The following is a 22,580-nucleotide window of genomic DNA, read 5'->3' as shown; positions in this document are numbered from 1 at the left end:
TTCGTTTATGGATGGCGTAGCGTCATTATGGGGCGATGGGATTTAATGAGCTCAGCAGTTATGTCCAATAGTAATTATACTTAGTTGTTCTGGTTGCAGTCGCGCATCTTTGGCAAGCAACAGTGTAGACGAGGCCACTTCTCGCGTGGAATGCGACTGGTTCCAGCCCACCCCTTCCCTCTCAAGACAGCGGCGACTGTACTCGTGGGAAATAGTATGAAGAAAGTATAAGGTAAATGGTATAGCCAAACAAAACAGAGGCCCTTTTTTATTGTTATGTTTCTTTTGTTTTCAAAAGAGAGCCCAAGAATGAACCGCGGTGCTGTTTTCGCTTAACTTTGCGGGGGGTGATACATTTGCACCGGAAATTCGGTATCGGCGTCGTGAGATCGGCAAACAAGAGCCTAGTTCTTCCTAGAGTTATGCATGTACACATAAATCTCGGAAATGTTACTTTCATTCATATATTGGATATTATTTAGTACTCGTATTAAAGATTTCTAGATATGATGATTTCAAACTTAATAACGATCGATTTACGATCCAAGTTTGTTGGAAAAACGATATCTATCTATCTAGACGTTTGTTTTTTCAGCTGAATTGACGTGCCATTTATACAGTTGTCTGTTTTTATTTTGGTGTAACTGTTTTAAGGCAAAAACTAACATCTACAACTAAGGAGACATAAAGTGAAGCCTACTGAAATTAGGGCGATCGACATCTTGGAAGAAGAACGTAAAAGACAGTTGTAAGTTGTAATGGAAGCTTAGGGTTAAGGCTCAAAAAGACCAAATCTGAAGAAGAATGTTATGGAAGCAACAGTCATTGGAGAAGCGAGGTAGATGAAAGCTTGACCTCTCCTCTCTGACATAACATAGATACCATCAGTCTGTCTGGTGGGAGGCTTCGGCCGTGGCTAGTTACCGTTCCGGTACGATGTCGCGTATAAACTGACTAGGGGTATGGGTTTTATATAACTGCTATGTTCCGTTACAAGATTAGACTGCTTCATCTCTTACCAACAGATGAGTTTGATGAGTCAAGAACTTACTTGTAGTGGAATACACAACAAAAAAAATTAGGCTGTTAACAAAATAATCAATTGGTCAGCACAATATAAATGGTTAAAAACCTGTTTGAGTTTACCCTTTAACCTCTTGTTCTTATCGTATCGACCGACTAAGATAAAGTGTAATAACACCATCGCACTTGCGTACATACAATCGATTGGTTTTACTACAATAGAACTAGATTAATACTGCAATAACAAACTCAAAAGGTGAGCGTTGATGACGTCTGTTTTAATGACGCAAATTCGTGACACTTTACTATGTTGCCTGAAATTAAGTTAAAATTAAGATAATTTATATCGGTATTTTTGTAGTTAATATGTAAATGTAGTATGTATGTTCATGTAAGTAAAATTTATTTTTTTGTAACATACTTTTTGCACTATCCACTTTCCACTTTTTTATCGGCTTCGTACGCTCAGGTTGGCTTTAAAAGATCACTTTTAGTGATAGAGCCGCGTTTGCACCCTAAGACTAAGTTCTATTACTGTTTTCCTATCGTGTTGTGTTGCAATAAAGTTTTTCTATTCTATTCTATTCAAAATGATAACTTAAAACCACATATATGTCAAGATACGGTGTAACGAATGTTTTCCTGATGCGCCATAAACCATCATAAAAAAATGGCGACATTCAATTTTGTTAAAATTGTTGGGATCTTGTTGCTTTAACATTGTTCATTTAACTATAAAATACACAAATGGGTATTTTTGTTAATAGAAAGTTAAGAATAATTCCACGGACCGACCCAGCGTGGCTATATAGCTACACTTAAATTCACCCTCGAAAGTTTGGATACCCTTATGAAGCGATATTTTCACGAACTGAGTAGGTTCTTTAATATGATATATGAATGTTTACAATCGATAAACGTAATTTGAGCATTTAGCTGTATAACAATTTTATACAAACGCGTTCCTAATCTTAGTCCAATTTTAGAGGGAAAATCTTTAAAATAAGCTACATATTTTCTATAATATGTAGGAATAATTTAGTATTGTCAAGTCAATATTTATAACCTGCTTTCTGCCTGAATTTCAAAACTGTTGCATAAATATTAATACAGTTATAGCAGGCCGGCCGATTTGCATTCATTTATGTATATTATGTATGTATTCGTATACACAATACACAAAGACTAACGCCAGCCAGTTATACCATGTCTGGGCTTCCATAAAACGTCTGGAATTAATTCATCATTAAGTATAAGAGGTTTTATTTTATTTTCGACTTATTAAGGTGTTCCACATGTATGCTAAAATCACAAAAACTTTTTAATTAAATGTGAAAATTATGATGTACTTAATGTTTACTATCAAAATCTAATAATTGAGCTTGAAGTTCTTTTTTGGCAGTTTTCTTAACTGACCGATGTAGATCAAATTTTTTGGGTGGAATTTTCTCACTTTCAGACCATCAAATTGAATACCGACAAAAACAGTTAATACCACATGAAATAAAAGCAAATCACTCGAAATCAATACAATTTCTTTTTTCAAAACAAACTAAATAATATTTTAATCCATACCTTATACACTACGCCATCGGTAGAAACAAAATAGTTTATATAAGGACAGCGAACAGAACAATATGAAACGGAATAGGTAAACTTTTAACCATTTACTGTTAATATAACACAGGCTAGTGGTTTCTTTTCCTTTGAATCCTATTATTATAACTATCTTCGAGAATGAACATAAATAATCAACATTTAATTAGAGTGGAATACCCTATTATAATATACTGTATATGCTGTGGATGTGAGAATGCACAGGTTTTATTATCTGGCGGTGAGCGCGGGAACCCTGTATTAAAGCAGGCTCGGATGCCAAAGCTTGCTCTTTTTGTTCGAGCCTACCCCGCTTTGAACACCAACTGTCAAATCAATAACCGTGAGAGCCTGCGCACATTCTTACAAAATACTATTTAACCTGTCCCCATATTTAGTAAGTTTTCTATCACTTGCGTTCCTAACCGGTGGCGAACTGTCATCATAATACGAAATTTGTGATTGTCCAATTATAACTTTCGGATGTCTTAAGACTACCAATATCCAATTGGCAACATATTGAACATTTACTGAATCTATTATCGGTCCGCTACACAAATTGTATTTATATATATAGTTGTATCTACAATTGTATCATATGCATTATATTATGATATATGTTTCGACAATCTAGTTTAGGCATCCATCGGCAAATGGCTGCTTTGTTTTAACTTTGTGTTTTTAGGTATCCATATAACACCAGTTCAGTTAAGCCAAGCAAACCAGTGCTGAATGCAAGCACTGCTACGTAAAGGAGAATAAGAAAGTCTTGGTTATAAAATCCACTATAATTAGCCCTCCTATGTAATCTAACTTGATGATAAATTATTATGCAGTCTAAGATGGTAGCGGGTGGAAATTAGGGTGTATCGGATCAGGCCAAAAAATGTACACAGTAATTGTTTAACTATTGGTGTACAAAGGCTTGTCCTTTTGTTTTGTCGAACAAATCCAATTCACGTATATTTAAGTCAATTTGCAATAAATTGTGGCAACGGATATAGCTTATTTTGAAGATCATAAGAACATACATTGTTGAATGTAGATATGATTACAGCAGCACCATTAAGCATTTTAATAGACGGCATTTACATAAAATATTAGTTTTGATGTAGGGGGGGCTCCGTGCACTCTGCTATTCGACACACTTGGACGAGTTCCGAAGACGTGTACATAATTCTATATGCAACCAGTGTGACGGCGCCGTTACCGTAGGGTAGGCTATTAAATTTCTCAGAAATATATTCATTAGTTCTCAGGAAATAACGTAATTTCTTATAGCATTCAATTAAATTAGTTAATAATGTTAATTAATTGTTAGGCAATACCGTATATTAAACGCCTACGCATTTTCGTAGGGCCGCTACGAGAATGCTACGAAATGTACAGAACTCATAAAGAAATCGTTAACGAGAAATTTTAACCAAGACTACTTGGTTAAAATTATAAGTTAGATAAACATTAGTCGCTTGTAAGTGCCTTTTGTTATCAATCAGTATGTTAAAAATACTAGAAAAGACAGATAAAATAAAATTGACCAAGATTATTTAGCCTTATTATCATTTCAGATCGGATCGGATATATCATAATCAAATCAGCTTTGAAATGTCCCAGAGCAAATACATCCTCACTCATAGGGATTTGGAGCTTTGACCCACCACGCTGCTCCAATGTTGGCAGGTCGAGAGGGTTAACCAATAATTTAGGAGTTTGAATCTGCTATTTTTATTTTATACTTTTTATTATTTATACCGATAACTAGTACTTGTCTATTTTTATCAAGTATTCGCAATTTTAAAGCCCATTCGACCAATAGACTACCTTTTTTTCAAATTTAATATTAAGATTAAGTCTGATTATGACTTAAATAATGATGAAAATTGGTTGACGAGAAAACGATGCATAGAAATCCATTTCACCCGTGAGAATCCATCGGCAAAATATACATTAAATTTAAAGTAAGCTTACTGTAGTTAAAGATACTTATCACCGTTTTCTCAGTATTTTAGGATATTTAGGTGTATGCACTCAGTCTCGCAGGTCAAAAACATACGATAACTTAAACCAGAAAAAACTTATCGCGAATTAAATAAAGTCAAACTTAGCTCTTATAAGAACTTTAGTGATGTGAAGATGCACGTGTTTAAAAGATGTAGTTTTAACTAAATTTCGAAAATACTTTGTTATTAGTAAGATTTAAAAAAAATATATATTTTTTTTAATTTCAAGTATATTATTCCATCACCGAAGAACTAGTTTTATCGTAAGCATAATATCATATCGTAGAAATTTTATATTTTCGGAATTTTGATTTCATACGAAACTTTTTTTTGTTTTTAGTTTGTTCTTTTACAAACAAAATGCTACGTTAGATTGATGATGACCACATACTACACACGTAACGTTAAAACGAGAGCAATTACCGAATTTATCATAAAAATTCTATACCAACTCAATTTTTTACTTTGTCTGTCTTCCTACAAATCTAATTTTAAAAATAATTTTTAGCTTCCATTGAAAAAGGTAATTTTGATATATTTTTATAATATGGCAAAAAAACGGACGAGATTCTCAATTCGCTATTTTTTGGATGGATATTTATGCAGTAATGAGTATTAGTTTAAAAATCAATTTAAATGGTTATTTGCTTGCGTCCAAGTCTTCTTTTTTCTTCTTGTATTATTTATCTCGGTCTTGATACACAAAAGAGAATAAAGCTATTCTTCTTATATTCGCTTTAGGTAGTCCCTTGATAAGCGGCGAGCTTCGCATGTAATTGGTCTGATTGAAACGCGCTTCTCGTTCAACGGATCGGCGGTTCCGAGAAGGTTGTCGGCTCGTTAGGGCCCTGTAGGGGACACTGCCCGAAGCCCTCCGCGGACCGCTTCGTGCCGCATTCCTTCCAACCAGATCTTTCCCTTAAATGTTTTTTATTGCCCAAAAGTACGATGAGGTAATCTTTGATAAAAGTGACATAACTTTTTATTGTAACGAAATACCTCCTAAGATTATCTTAAAATGGCCACACCCTAACTCGTTTTTCTCGCACGTCCGAAGGTTCGCTGGTAGAATATGCTTTAGCATTAAGTACGCGTTTTGAAAACCGTTTCTTTGGTTGTGCAATAAAGTAAACAAAAAGATGGGATTGACAAGACATTCTTGCATTTTAAGTTTAACATCTTGTGATATAAACGTATACTATCTGTATCAACCGTGAGAAGAAACTTGCCTATTAATGTCAAAAAAAGTGAAAAATTATTTTTAAAGTGTGTTCATTTTAGATTTGCTTAACTATTTTGAAATCCCGACACTTGTGTTTCATTTATTCGTATGTATATTTTTTCCACTAAAAGTTAGCCTTTCACTGCCATCTCACCTGGCGGTAAGCGATGATACAGTCTGAAATGGTAGCGGGCTAACCTGTTAGGTAGCATGGCAGTTATATTCACCATACCCCTAATACCACGCGACATCGTACCGGAAAGCTAAATCGCTTAGCGGCACTTCTTTTTGGTAAGATGGTAACTAGCCACTGCCGAAGCCTCCCATTCAACAAAAAGTATTGGTATGTAAGTTGTAAGTGACATTGTGCGCAACAGCAGAACAAACGCAATGGAATGCACTTTACAAAAAACAGGTCGTGTAGTGTGAGTGTGACGCGCGAAGATGTGTTGTGCACTTATTATCTACGAGGAGCCGCGGCGCCCGGGGCCCCGACGGGTGGCGCATGCCCGAAATGCAGCAGACACGCATCTAGGGCTGTCAGACGACCAGTACTTGACATTTTCTGGTATTTCAATTATTTTTATAACCTACGCCGATGATTTGGAAAAAGTACTCGTTCCTAACTCAGAGCCGCGGCATTAAAATTTCAGTTGCCTTAATGACCGTCGACAAGTTAAACTACGCATTTCAGACCGGAAGACAGCAATGCTGTGTGGCGGTAGAAATTAGCATGGCGTTAGTAGTTCCACGGACGAGCTCTGTCACAAAATGCTGTACTGCTACTAAATCCGATGACCCACCTCAAAAAACAGTTGTGTTGGGGTGCTCAGTTATGAGCCGACTAAGAAATCGTTTACTTGCTTCTATCGTCTATTGCAAAAGAATATGATGTTTGTTAAGGAGTCAATTTATGTATATCATCTGTGTGAAATTAATTAATTAATGTATTTATTTATTAGCTTTTCAAGGGAAACAAACAGTACTATTACATATAACAGTACACATAAAAGTAATGTCGTATTTTTATGTCACATAAACCAATGAAGTTTCCACAACTTAGAACTAACACACTAATTAAATAAATTGTAGCAATATGATGGGTCTATAATCTTAAGCCCCAGTAGTGGAATTAATATGCTGAGGTCGATGATTATGATCATTATTTATCTCATGATTTCTCCATTTTCTTAGACTTCGAAAACGAACTTATTTCCAATCAATTCTTTATTGCGGACTTGGATTAACAATCAGACAAGCTATCGGATTTGTGGTAGGTACTACATTTTGTAATAGATTTTACTAGTTTCAGTTTTTTGTTACTACTATATATTTAATATTCGATAATAATTATAAGCATGGCCTAATGCCAGGTGGCAACCCTACACATATCGCTTATGCAAATGTCGGGAATTTTCCCCACCATAATATTACACCTGAACCGTACAGCATTTCATTTGTAACTTTAATCATTCTATATTACCAACATGAAGGCCTATTATGAAATATATAAATAAACTCAATACTTAAATCGGGAGTTTCCTCCTTCACAATCGCAAGTGGCCTATAACCAACGAGCTCAGAATTCTATAACCTTTAATAGTAGGTATTAGTACTAATGCTAGTGTTTTAGTAAATTTAATCATTTAAAATTCATCAAGACAATCTAATTGGTGATTTTGGACCTGCCAATGCATAAGTTTAAGGAATTTGTTAAAACACATTACAGCGAGGTTACTATACAATTTATGAATTTCTTAATGACAAGGTTGCTTGGAAGCATCCGGCTCCGCTTTCAGCTCTCACAAGATAGAAAAATGAATGTTAAAATGTAAAATGTAAATTGTTGATGTTGGAAAAGAGCAACTGCTGAGTTTCTTGCCGGCTTCTTCTCGGTAGAATCTACCTTCCGAACCGGTGGTAGAGTCAATACAAACAGACAGACTTGACGTTTCAAAAGTGCTTATATTAGGCTTACTTGAAATAAATGAATTTTGAATTTGAATTTAATTCATTTCACTTTTTTGTGCCTCTCCCTATTTTTGTGGACAAGAGTAAAACTGTACCAAGGCTATTTCTATCTTTTATTTTACCATTACGTAGGTATTCAATGTAATTTAAGCTTTATTTGCTATATTCCGCGATACTGTCTTAATAATTAAATTATTGTAAAGTCAACATCACCTGAGGATGCTCTGGTGTCGGAGCGAAACGTGCGTAGAGAGCACATTGCCGAAATCTATTTGGTGTGGAGTTATAGAGCGCTTTTCACGGAGTATAGCAAGTTAAGCTTAATATTCTGTGTATATCATGGAATTCCGCAAAGTGCTTCTATAACATTTTTACATAGGTACATTATAATGGTCTACACTGCCTGTCGGTTTGTAATGAATCGAAAGGATTTGTCTTCTAAGTTACTCTAGCTTCTTATTTTCTCGACTGAGCTTTCATCGTTACATTTCGGAGTTTTGGCACGTTTACTCTGCTCACTAACCTTCCTCCTGCACTCGTAGATCAAAAGGCCTTGGGCAGCATTTGCCTCTTATTCAATCTCACCATCTCATTATTACTTCTCCATGAAGTGTCTTTATGTGGACAGTTTAAGATAGTTAATCTTGATTAGGATAAAGTGCTTGCAAGCAATCGCATTCCGACAAGCCTAACCATAACTAGGTTATTATTGTAAGATACTAATGACAATGATTACGGCATTGCCAACTCAGTACATGCTGATAGAAACATGTGTTTCGAAAGCTAATGCCAACGCCCTTTGAAAATGGACTCGTATACGTGGCAATCATCGATGTTTATTTTCAATATTTCATATTAATAATCTAATAGTCGATGACAGTAAGCAATCGTAATATAGGTAGGTAGCTTTTATTTTAAAACTATTTGCAACAATATGTTACTGATATCGAACGTAATATACACTTACAGTAAATGTTATATAACAACTACCTTATATTATTTTCCTACTATATATTTTTATCGATCCTAGCAACAAGTTATGCATTTGGTTTTCCAGTAACAAACGTAACTCCTAAGTTAGGTATGCTTATCTTCAAGATAAGTTTTCAAAACGTGGCATTTGGCCGTTCATGTGATATGACGTTTGATTTGTTGAAAATCTCTCAAGGTTCCGTTTTACTACTTATTGCTATATACTTCCATCTTAGTTCAGTCTACGACTGTATAGCGAAATTTAAAATATCATATGCCCTACGTCTACGTTTTACCATTATATACAAAATGTGTTATTTATAGGTACCAGTAGTTTATTTTTACTTTTAACCTCGCCCGAATAGCGTGTGACACATAAATATTTTTAGATACCTAGTGCAATTTTTAAGAAAGACGAAGTTAGGTTGTTGCCTAGACAGAAATTGATATAATGTAACAAGATCTTCTTTGAGTCCATACACCATGTATCGAGTCAGTTAATGATTGATAATCGCAAACAGAACAGTCCAATTAGTGGCTATAGATTTGATTTTATCATTATTAATTGAATATTTTTTATTTCGTTACATTCTATTTTTATTAATGTACCATGATAGGTCTGGAATTTCAATATGTCACGCTTGTTAATAGGTGCGGCACGGTGGTTAAAATCTGACGAGTGCACGACCAGATAGCATGGCGCAGTTTATACGGGTAAGTTTTTTTTAGATTGAGTGTAACTTGTAACAGAAATACAGAATAGTTACAGCAGCGTCACCGATATTAGGTGCCAGGTTAACGACAGTGCGAGTTCTCAAAGGCCTGAAGAAATTGGGAAACTTCAATCTGAAGGCGTCCCTGGTGAGGTTTCACAGTCATTACTGTGGAAAGTTGGTGTAATTTGAAATAATGGGATAGTTGCTGGACTGAGATTACTCCTAACGTCCTATAGGCCGCTGACAGAGATAACTTTTGGGTGAGTCTCAAGTCTGGGAACTTTTCTTCGCCTGCAAGGCGCTGAAGAGAGGTTTTATAGGTGTGTAGCCTTAGTCCTACTTGGGATTGTCGGTCATTGACGTGGCAACTGGCGGAAACACAATATTTATTCTTTATACATATTCCAAGTGGTGATGCTTGCGTGACGTTCCTTGTAAACTTGTACTGTAACTCCATAGTTAATCTAACGTCAGCTGAAACGCCAACGAAGATATATATTATATGATGTAAAAGAGCTAAGCTTATTGCAAAGTATAGATACAAGCTGAACTTTGAAGCTTAGCTCTATATCGAGTGCCATTAAGGGAGCGTGCCCATTACTCGCTCACAGTTCATAGAACAATGCAAGAACCGGACTGGCTAACTGCATATTTAATAAGATCAGCTGTTATGTATCTAGAAAAGCTAATTAAAACGCTGACGCTTTCTCTGTATTTCCATTAAAATTAACTGTAACTATGGAGAATTTATTTAATGCTGGTATTATAAAAACGTAATCACCTGTGAAGCGTATACGTCCGTTAATTTAACCTTACGATTACAGATTCTACTAGAAATAATGGAAGATAATAGGGTCTATCTACTGTTCGGATTGATTGCAACTAATTTCATCCACCACTTTATTAATGCTATATGCATTCGCGTTTGTCGCGAACAAATCCTATGACTAACGAAGTGAAATAAATTATAATATTATGTTGAAATATTATACATAGGGATTTTACATTACGTGGCCGACTATCTTTATTATCAAGACTCACGGATGACGTAATCCGATACACCGATTGCATTGACGCCAAATATCATCATCTGCTTCCCCGTATGTCACAAAGTTCCTTCCTACTTAGGATTAGATAAATAAAGGGTGGTTAGCATTGTTATACACTAAAAGTCTATTGATTTCTTTACAAATCTAACATGTCGTGTGGTGTATTAAACAATAAAATACGCGTGGATAAATAAGATAAGGTTCATACGAATTAGTTATCAAAAGAAAGGTTTAGATTAATTATAATAGGTACTTACACAGAGATCCGTGAGCGTGATGCTATTGGCAGTGTAGAAGACCAACAAGTCCGCCGGAAGTCCCCTCGAACTTGGCTCCCGTAGCTTCGAAGCAAGCAGAAGACACGCGGTTCCCAGGAGTTGTAACTGGCTCTTGCCAATTCTACACGTGCTTAGAAACCTATCCAAGTAGGACATCGCCAATGGGAACACCTCTTCTTGGCAGCTGTGGTCTTCACACACCTGAAAACAAACCTCTTGTTCAATTGTAAAGTAGGTACATATTCACAGAAAGTGCGCGGCACATCCGGAATTCCTGATAACCTATATATGTATTTCATAAAATTGTAAAACACACGTAGTGCGATAAATACCGAGCGCATTACTTTCCAACATGTTAGAGTTTCTTATCGACGACTGTTGAACGTTATTCGTTAAACAGCTGTAAAGACTATTTTCTATGTTTTATAATAATTACTTAAAAAATATTTATACTTACGAAAAAATTGTAAAAAATAAAAATAATAACTAATATCTAGTTCTAGCGCGAATTTATGACACGTTCGATTGATAATATCGTATGAAGTTGTATCGATGGCAAATATTATAGTACGTACGAGTATATCGTAAGATGTATCGATGTTCATAATTATATAGATGGTCCTGCCATTACAGCTTGCCAAACTCCATAGAAGCTTCAATGCTCTAATTCCTTTTCTCCTAAGAGGGGCCTGTCCCCAGCAATATGATACGATAAAAGCTCATAATATCATAGTAATGTAATGTATTAACACAAAATACTCGGCTAACTGCGACAGGATTTACCGTACTGTTTGAAAGTTATGACAGTATGATAGATAGGCAGTAGACACTAGATAGTGATGGACTGATGAATGATATAAAAAAGAAACATGGTCGCTGACTATGGCTCAGAGTCACTCAGCGGGCGATGGAGAGAGCTATGCTCGGAGTTTCTCTGCGTGATCAAATCAGAAATGAGGAGATCCTTAGAAGAACCAGTTACCGACATAGCTCAACGAATCGCAAAGCTGAAGTAGCAATGGGCGGGGCACATAGTTCTGAGAACGGCTCGACGTTGGGGTCCCAAGGTGCTGGAATGGGGGCAACCCGAGAGACGCGCTTGATGTCGTCTGTCCACGGGATCGCAGGTCGCCGCTGGACACAAGCGGCACAGAACAGTGGAATTTGGAACTGCCTTCAAAAGACCTATATCCAGCTGTGGACGTCTATCGGTTGAAATGATTATTATGATGATGAGTTTACTGTTACGATACGAGGGTTCTATAAATTCTTTATGAGGTATCGGTGAGGTATCTTAAGTAATAAATATAATAGAAAAGCGAACAGATGTCTCAACTCTCATGGCACTACAGAAATAGTTATTTCTATATATAGGTAAGTGGAGAACGATACGAGAGATGGTCATTTGTCACCGCATAGTTTCGCACGGTGTAACCTGAAGACACTTTATTACTAATACTATTTAGTATAGTGGCCTTTATAGGGTTGACACTGCAGTATTTTTAAATAAAATAAAATAAATAAATATACTAAAATAAATAAATTTGATAAAATAAAGATATTATTATTATTATTATTATACTACGACAATACACACCCATCTAGCCCCAAAGTAAGCGCAGCTTGTGTGATGAGTACTAAGATAACTAATGAATATTTTTATGAATAATATACTTATAATATACAGATAAATCCAGACACTGAAAAACATTCATATTTTTCATCGAAGCCACAGCCTAGGTCTCGGAAAGCTTGGTCGCTACCCACTGCGCCGGTCTGACGTTATTTATAATGATTGATCAACGCAATATTATAATGACTAGTTTGCTAGTTACCACCCTGCCGACAAAGACGTGCCATAGGAATATGGGTTAAATATAACTGTCATTAACTAATAGGTTAGCCGACGTACTGCTAAGCGATTTAACGTTCCGGTACGATGCCGCATAGAAGCCGATTAGGTTAAATATAACTGTCATACTCCCTAACAGTATAGCCCGCTACCATCTTAGACTTCAATTGAATGCATGAGCTCTGCAGGAGCTAACTTAAAAAAAATCGTCCAGAACCAGGATATAGTCATAAGATTTAAAATTATATTATCAATTCTATCTATTACTATTAACACGCAAAGCTGTTGGAATGTTATCAGCCCACCTACTTCATCGTTAAAAGCAGTATTATTTTAATATTGTTGATGGTTTGTTTCAGAACACCCTTTTTACTATATCAAGGTAGGTATATACTCGTATATATAACAAATGAACTGTCTTCTTTTTCAGATGCATGAAACGACCGCAATTGATTGAATTGATACCGCCCTCCACCGCGCCGCTGTCAATCGATATAGGATGCTTCTTATTCACCGAATTATTAATTGAATTTTCTTAACATATTTTTTATCAATGAATAGTAGACTTTGGACAGATTAACTAGGTCACTATTTTACGTCGAGAAATATATGTGTATATGACTCAAATGAAACAGTTTTCCGCACAAAGTTATGTTTCAGTAAAGTGACGGCCCTAATGCACGAGTGCAGCGCATCCCATGCCGATCTCAGCTGTGTCTCACGCTCGTGGCCCCTGTCAGCTGATTAACTTATGTCTCAGCTTAAACAAGCCATTGTTCTGTTACGAACTTCCTTCTTAGCGGACCTGCAACGGTTTGATAAACTACCTACTACCTACCTACACAAATATCTATTACGATGGAACTGTAAAACTGTTGAGTTCCTATTAAGTAACGTGAGAGATTGAAAGAGCATCATTGAAAAACCTCTAGTTTGAAGTTTGCACCTATCGTAATTTATTTAATTGTCGCTTATATTACAAAATAGCGGTAATTAATAATGTTTTGAAACTGAACGCATGATTTTTAAGTTTTATGTAGTGATACAGAAAAGATCACCTGCCGATCTCTGCCACCATGAAAAAGGCAATCCTACTTCAACCATAAAATAGTATTAAGAAGCTGTCTTGAGGTAAAAAGTTACCTGCCGTACCATGAAATGCAACTCAGCTAAATTCAAACCGACAGTTTATATGAACATGAGAGAACCAACCATGTAGGTAGTAGGTAAAATATCAACCCGCTAACCCGCATTGAAGCAGCGTGGTGGGTCTATGCTAAAAAAAAACATCTTTCTTATGATGAAATATGATGAAAAAAAACAAGTATCTAAATGGTAGATCATCTAAGTGGGAATTGCAAGTTAACTGTTGCCCGCTTCTTCGTCCGCGTTTGTTATGGCATTTTTTTACAAATCCCGTGGAAACGTTTTCTTTTCCTGGGATATAATAGTTGGCTTTGTTACACTCCGTTCTTTCGACTAACTCTATGCCAAACATCGGGGTCATTAGTTGCTTAGTTAGGACGTAAAGGGCAGACTAACAAACACACTTTCGCATTTATAATATTAGTAAGGACTAGATAGTCTGGTTATTATCGTCGCGTCGGCATCGGCTAAACTCGGATCGGTTAAGTAAAACTTTATTAATGGTAACATCAAAGTGTCATTGAACCGAAATCCACGGGAATTGTTTCGGTCTGCTTGACAGGCTGAAATTTGGTGGGTATGCAACTGGTTTAGACGGTACGACCATGAGGTGTCGGTAAACTCCGTGAAGTAGGAATCGGCTGGCACATGCGCTTCGCCGCCATCGCGATGACGTCAGCGCAACCGTCGCGGGCGCTCGTCGACCGTCCCACGTGGCTGGGCTCGATTTCACAGCTGATGCCCAGTGTTACAGCCAGTGGTCTCGCACCGACCAACTTATCGGTATTTTTTAACGAAATGGAGCATTTAACTTTAAAGTTAATTTCCTAAACTTCCAAATTTATAAGTACTTTTGAAACGCTATGTTCGTCTGTTATTCTACCATCGGTTTGAATTCCATCTTGTGTTAGATTAAAGCGGTGCCGAATGCTTACAAGCAACCTTGACACTTAAAAATTCAGTTTTATATAATTTAGGTAGGCTTTTTATCATTACCGACATGTTATCAAATACCTAATTGAACTGTTGTACCTATTCTAGTAGATTTTATATTTTTATAATTTACCGATTATTTCAAAAATCTACCGATTTCGGATACGATTCGCCGATCAAACAATATCTTCACTACATAGTATAAAACAAAGTCGCCTTTTCTGTCCCTATATCCCTATGTGCGCTTAAATCTTTAAAACTACGCAACGGATTTTGATGCGGTTTTTTCCAATAGATAGAGTGATTCAAGAGGAAGGTTTATATGTATAATACATGCATCATATACTAAGGAAACATTGCTAATTTTAGAGGTTTCTAACGTGATGTCGTAAATTAACCTATTTTTTTGGGCTTATTTAGCAATTTAGCAAAAACGCTGCCTAAACCCTACGAGTTAGATCAAATTAATGTACTACAGTATTGTACACCTTAAAAAGGTCAACAAAAAAGTCCGCGATGGTATATGTTTATATTTTAGGGATAACCCACATTAACCATTTTTATTGTTTACTTTTTACGTGAAAAAATGGCTTATTTACGAAGCTATTTTAAGCAATACGGCATTAATCCTTATCGAATTAAGTAGGTAATCATACATAAGTCTAGCACTGAGTCAATTTTGTTCTGAAATTATAAAGTCATGTCTGGAAGACGTCGTCGTTCGAACATAGGTTGTAGTTCAGTGAATGCTAGAAGAGTACGTTCACAAAGAGATGAAGAATCGTCAACAGAACGTGAAGCTCGACTCAGTCAGCTTAGGGATAGATATAGAGCTGAGAGAGAGAGAGAATCTTTAATAGAGAATTAACACAAAGTGAGGGAAGGATTAACCTTGAAAACCTTTGTGTTTTGATAGATAACATCCAAGAGTTAGTCAACAAAGTCTATCCTGACATTGATGACATAAGTTACAAGACAATATCTTGGTTTAAAGAAAGAGCGATTCTGTCATTAACTAATGAACAAGTAGATAAGGTAAATAACTTGATTCTTTCAAAGATTGATGCGCCGACGAAAATATACTACTCGGTGGATACTTTTCTCGATTTGGAAGAAGCTGTTCATTTTCCTACAGAGTTTCTAAACTCTTTGAACCCGTCTGGACTCCCTCCTCACAAAATGGTGTTGAAAGTAGGTTGTCCTGTTATTTTATTAAGAAACCTGAATCCACCTAAACTTTGCAATGGCACGCGTTTGATGATAAAATCACTGAAAACTTTCATAATAGAGTGCACAATACTCACAGGATGTGGTACCGGAGAAGATGTATTGATTCCCCGAATCCCTCTGATACCATCGGATTTTCCCTTCCAATTTAAACGTTTACAGTTTCCGGTAAAGACATCTTTTTCAATGACCATTAATAAATCGCAAGGTCAAACCTTCAACGTTGCAGGCTTAGATTTGAGCGTTGACTGTTTTTCACATGGCCAACTGTATGTCGCTCTTTCAAGAGTAACCTCAAGAGAAAACATGTTTGTATTGTCTAATGACAAGAAAGCTGTGAACGTTGTGTATAAAGACATCCTGTAATATATTAATTGTTGTAAAAATAAAATAAATACCTAGGTAAAAATGTAAAAAGTAAATAAGTAAAAATGTGTAATGTAATAAAAATTGTATGAATTTAGATATTCCAAAGATAGCTGGAAATCTTCATAGTAAGTATAGGGAAAGAGGAATTGTTTTACTCCAAATTTAATGCGTGCAGGCCAAGGGCAGTAATGAATGAATCAAAAATACTGGATCGATTTTAATCATGTTTTCATTGAGTGACATAGGCATATATATTTTATGCGGGTGCAAAGTCGGAGCGGGCCGCTATGTTTTTATATACAACGTTCATAGTTTTTCTGTAGTGTATTTAATTTAGTATCAGCATTGCACCCGTGCGAAGCCGGGGCGGGTCGCTAGTTTGATATAAATAGATGTCCAAGATGTCTATCGATCATGAGTTTTTTAATTTATGATGCCTGTACCCTAAGAAATAGTACGTACCTACTACCTACCTATAACATTTTCTCTCTCAAAACCGTTGTATTGTTTCTTTGTTAATCTCTATTACATTTGATTGTAGCTATCGGTACACCTACAACAAATCTAATAGTTTAAGATCATAATAAATAAATACTTTCACGCTAACCATGACTCACAATATATAAGTACCTACATGCCGCAATAAACTATCTGAAGTGTTTCAAAATTCCATAAAATGTAAGCGATTATTTTAATGCATTATGTATCCACCCGCCGCGCCGCCTATTAAGTATTAACAAAAGATAGTGCGCGTCCGGCGTCAGCTGTGTGCGTGTCAAAATCAGCTGATTATTCAAATAGAACGAGTGAGTCGCATCGGTCGGCGACCGCCCGCGCGTTGGCCGGGGCCCCTCGCGCCTCGCCGACCGTCGCACCGCACTCGGATACCATACCATACTTTCCAATGGTTCATAATCAAATAGGTACCATGTTTTTTCTACTTTTCACAGAAATACCAAAGATGGAGTCTTGGCTCCTTCACGCGATGACTTGCTTGTAATTTAAGTTTGTCTTTCTTTCTTTTATGGTAAAATCGTACCGGAATGGAAGTAGGCCCTGTCATTTTAGAGCACTTTTCTTTAAGCAATGAAGGCCCAAAAGTTCTGAAATACAACCAATTCCAATAAGAATCTTGTATGAAAATACAAAAACATAATCAGCTGATCGTGTAAACAAAGTAGGAATATCGCTGTGTTTATTATAAACTTTCACATACCGGTTACGATTCGATGAAGAAGTATCACTTTGCAATAAAGGAGATGTAAGATAAGGTGAACGGTCGGTGAACATCAGTGGCGAAGGCATACGTGGGCCACGGGTGTCACCGGCCGGCGGGGAGTGGAGCCCTACACGTGGTGACGATGAGTAACAAGATGGCGATCGGCGCTCGGCGGAGTGGAGTGATGTGGTGCGCTCACCTCAAGCATCCACTCGGCGACGATTCGGCGCATGTGGGGCGTGATCTCGGTCTGCACGGTGCCGAAGTAGTTGGCCGTGACGGCGTAGCGCTCCTCGGTGCGCAACAGGTTGTCGAGCACGCGGCGGCGCAGCAGCACCGGGTCGACGGCGGCGGCGGGCGGCGCAAGCGCCGGCCCGGCCCGCGCGCCCTCGCCGCTCCCGGGGCTCACGCGCTCCGCACACAGCAGCTCCATGGCACACCGCACTGCGGCTTAATCTGGACTCCTCTGCTCTGCGTCGAGTCGTGCGAGTGTCGCGCGTCGCGGACAGCTGATCGAGCGCGCCGAGGGGCCGAGCGATTGCGTAGTGTTGCGACGGCGAGAGCCCGAGCCACAGTGAGCGGCCGGCCGCCTGCACCGCCCGGCGAACATATGATCGGCGGGGCGCGGGGTGCGGGACACCAAACCGCCTGTGAGGCCCGCACGCAGGTTTCTCCCGATTCGACGTTCGAATAATAATACATAACACGTTTTCTTGCTCACTCACACTTTATCCTGACTCTTGCTTCTCGTTCTTGTATTTACAAAATGAGATGGATTCCACGGACTGATTATTATAAAAGTGACCATACCACCGCAGTACCTATCTGTCGATAGGGACTGCAACAGCCGTTAATTATGAACTGGTTACTTATTCTTTCAAAATACCCGTAATTGCCCGACACAGTTAATTGCTAGGTAGATAGGTAACTATTAATTAAACACAACAAAAAATAGACATAAGTTCCTAAGGTAGGTAGGTACATAATATAGCCTTTGAGATGAGAGGGACGAATAAAAAAAAACGTACGCTTAATTTTAAAAGCAGACAGGGTTTTTTCTATAAGTATGTACGGAGTTACCTACAAACCTACCTATAATTAAAATAACCTTGACTTCGCAGCAATAGCATACCTACCTAGCAAACCCACAGAATAGATAGTGCTACGAAGGTAGGAACTACCTAAACTGTAACCTCTATCTAGTAAGCACGCAGCGTGACAAAGCTAATATTTCCAGCCAATGCCAAAAAGGTAACGAAGTACTTCAGGTACCCATTACCTAACTACCTACTAACCAACATAACACCCATGGTTTTTTTTAATTCATAGAATTACTATCTAACATACCTATACTTACGTGAGGTTATTGACCTTTTGTATAGTGGATAGCTTAGTAGGTGTGGGCACGTACCTATTTTGATTAAGATAATAATCGACCCATTCGACGTTTACTGAAGTTGCGTTACCTTACACCTATGTATATACACGTCATTAATTAAAGGGAATGAATAAGTTAACTAGAACGTGGCCTTCAAGGTATGTCGAAGGAGCTAAAAGTGGAAATTAAGTTAATTAAATTAGCTTTGACTAGGTGACCTAAAACTGTATTTGCAAGATTTCTTAGCGTTTTACCATATCTCAGGATTTGTCTTGGGATTTGTCGTGTGGATTTAGGACTTTTGGACTCTTCTCAGAAATGCGGCTGGATTTAAGAATCTCATGATATCTCAAGATTTTCAATAAAATACAGCTTTTCTTTCATAATTGATGAAATGCTTTACAAGTTAAACTCTTCAAATTACGTTGTATTAAAAGCTCAAAGCGAAGACACCGTTAGTCAGTCATTCGATCGAATGATGCTAGTCATTCTTTCATTCGAACATTGAGCCCTCGTAATAGAAAAAACTCTTTCTACGTTTGCATTTGCTAATATTGCAACTTTTTTAATTATTTGAGTAAAATTTCTCTAAAAATCTGTAAAAAATCATAGTATCAGGACATCAGGCCATCAGGCCTTTTCTCCGGACTTATGATTTTTTCATCTGGTCACCTTGAACATCGCGAGAAGAATCGTTTTCCCCCGTGATTCTGATTCTTTAACATTGCAGCATTTCTGTTATATAGTAGTGTAGACGGGTCATAGTTACCTAATTAAAAAAAAGTGTGTGCGTGTGACCTTTACGCGCGATTGAAGTAAAACTTTTATTATTATTTATTGATGAAAGGGTAAAATTTGCCTGGTGGGGTACCAGGAGCTTTTACTCTTTCATCCATTTAATTTAATATTCACTATTCCATTTTATATTCTACTTAAAATTCACTTTGCTATTCACAATTGATTGATTGATTGATGATAATGATACGAGTATTTGCCTCTAGCTGGCGTATAAGTAAAGAAGCGTGGAGTACCTATATGACATATACTTACGAGCATTCCAAATTATTATTTTTAAATAGCGGAAATTACACAGATGTCTGACGGAAGTAACGCTTACTAAAAAAATCTGAGTAACTCCCTAGTCGCGCCTAAAGAAGTTTTACTTCAAAAATATTATTATTATTAACTTTACAGGTTCAGAGAAGACTATGAATATGGTAATTCTGATTGGTATTGGTTTCGCTCTCTGACGACCTCCATGGCGCAATGGTGAACGTTCTTCGCTTTTAAGGGGGTCCTTAGACACTTCTACATATTAACTATTTTTTTTTTAAGGATTTACATTATAATATACGTTCTAGAATAAGTAGGTCTACCTACCAATGAACCTTTTTGGCAATAATTGATAGGTATCATGGTAGAGATGCAATACAATTATTTGCTTAGCTTTATTCATTATCAATTTAGGGTTTGGGTCCAAACGGAGAACCAGCTGTCCTTGTCAGCTGATTATCCACTGCGATGTAGGTATCTACATACCCGAGTCCGTTTTTGCATAACTAATTAGTGACGAATTTATTGGGTAACATTTTTGACCGTGCAACTCATTAATGTTTTCTTTTATTTTGTAATGCAATATTTATTTAAAAAAAGAATAACCTATTATTAAAAATATAGTTTAGGTTCATATTTAGCTATACGAAATAAATATATCACTAAATAAGTTTACGTATATTTTACGTGGGTGCGTTAGAACTTCAACCTTTCGAGTTTAACAATGATTAAAAGTTTACGGATTTCAATTTTGCTATTTATTTTGTAGCTCACGAAGAGAATGCTGTTTACTAATATGGGCCGGATAACTTAAAATCGCGTCCTTACGCAGATATACGTTAGTATTAGTAGTTAGTAGATTGTGAATTGTGGCTTTGAGGATGTCACAAAGAAGTACTGGTCTCAACAACAACTCAAGCTGCATTAAACTAGGTGCAGCTGAAACCCAATTTGGGGCGGGTTCGTTTGTGCATCATCTGTGCATATTACTTAAATACGCAGTGTCTGTAGGCCCTTACCGTATTATTACAATTTATAAAATAAGTAGGTATGTTGATATTAAATCTGAGTTTCTTACGTAATGCCCTACTAAAATCACTTGCGTTGTGAATTTTTAGCCTTCAAAGGTCGTTACTGCATGAATTCCTAGTCAGCAAGATTTAGGAATGGCTCTTCAGTTAATTTAATTTAATATTAGACCGCCGATTGGCGCAGTGTGCAGCGACCATGCTTTCTGAGTCCAAGGCTGTGGGTTCGATTCCCACGACCGGAAAATGTTTGCGTGATGAACGTTAATGTTTTTCAGTGTTATTTATTTATTTATTCAATTACAATTCCATTAAAATGTCATATAGATTACACAATTATACTTTCAAAAGAGAATGTCAATCTAATGTTTACATTTGAAATGGAACCCTGTGAGGGCGCTGTAACCAGATTGAGTGTCTGGGTGTTTATCTGTATATTATTAGTATATATATAACTAGCGACCCGCCCCGGCTTCGCACGGGTGCAATGCTGATACTAAATTAAATACACTACAGAAAAACTATGAACGTTGTATATAAAAACATAGCGGCCCGCTCCGACTTTGCACCCGCATAAAATATATATGCCTATGTCACTCAATGAAAACATGATTAAAATCGATCCAGTATTTTTGATTCATTCATTACTGCCCTTGGCCTGCACGCATTAAATTTGGAGTAAAACAATTCCTCTTTCCCTATACTTACTATGAAGATTTCCAGCTATCTTTGGAATATCTAAATTCATACAATTTTTATTACATTACACATTTTTACTTATTTACTTTTTACATTTTTACCTAGGTATTTATTTTATTTTTACAACAATTAATATATTACAGGATGTCTTTATACACAACGTTCACAGCTTTCTTGTCATTAGACAATACAAACATGTTTTCTCTTGAGGTTACTCTTGAAAGAGCGACATACAGTTGGCCATGTGAAAAACAGTCAACGCTCAAATCTAAGCCTGCAACGTTGAAGGTTTGACCTTGCGATTTATTAATGGTCATTGAAAAAGATGTCTTTACCGGAAACTGTAAACGTTTAAATTGGAAGGGAAAATCCGATGGTATCAGAGGGATTCGGGGAATCAATACATCTTCTCCGGTACCACATCCTGTGAGTATTGTGCACTCTATTATGAAAGTTTTCAGTGATTTTATCATCAAACGCGTGCCATTGCAAAGTTTAGGTGGATTCAGGTTTCTTAATAAAATAACAGGACAACCTACTTTCAACACCATTTTGTGAGGAGGGAGTCCAGACGGGTTCAAAGAGTTTAGAAACTCTGTAGGAAAATGAACAGCTTCTTCCAAATCGAGAAAAGTATCCACCGAGTAGTATATTTTCGTCGGCGCATCAATCTTTGAAAGAATCAAGTTATTTACCTTATCTACTTGTTCATTAGTTAATGACAGAATCGCTCTTTCTTTAAACCAAGATATTGTCTTGTAACTTATGTCATCAATGTCAGGATAGACTTTGTTGACTAACTCTTGGATGTTATCTATCAAAACACAAAGGTTTTCAAGGTTAATCCTT

General features: G+C 36.9%; 1 protein-coding gene across 1 annotated transcript in view; it reads right to left on the bottom strand.

Moving 5' to 3' along the window:
* Positions 1–18,163, bottom strand: part of LOC120623768 (G1/S-specific cyclin-D3) — a 30,415-nt gene extending 12,252 nt beyond the window's left edge. The window contains exons 1-2 of the mRNA XM_039889989.1: positions 17,773–18,163; positions 10,807–11,028 (exon numbers count right to left, since the gene is read on the bottom strand). Coding sequence (XP_039745923.1) covers positions 10,807–11,028; positions 17,773–18,006 — 456 coding nt within the window. The 5' untranslated portion in view covers positions 18,007–18,163. The remainder of the gene's footprint in view (positions 1–10,806; positions 11,029–17,772) is intronic.
* Between the last annotated feature and the right edge of the window lie 4,417 nt (positions 18,164–22,580).

This window comes from Pararge aegeria, chromosome 5 (assembly GCF_905163445.1).
Source record: "Pararge aegeria chromosome 5, ilParAegt1.1, whole genome shotgun sequence".
Classification (NCBI taxonomy): Eukaryota; Metazoa; Arthropoda; class Insecta; order Lepidoptera; family Nymphalidae; genus Pararge; species Pararge aegeria.
The sequence above is the reverse complement of the archived record's forward strand: the minus strand, read 5'-3'. Positions and strand labels throughout refer to the sequence as shown.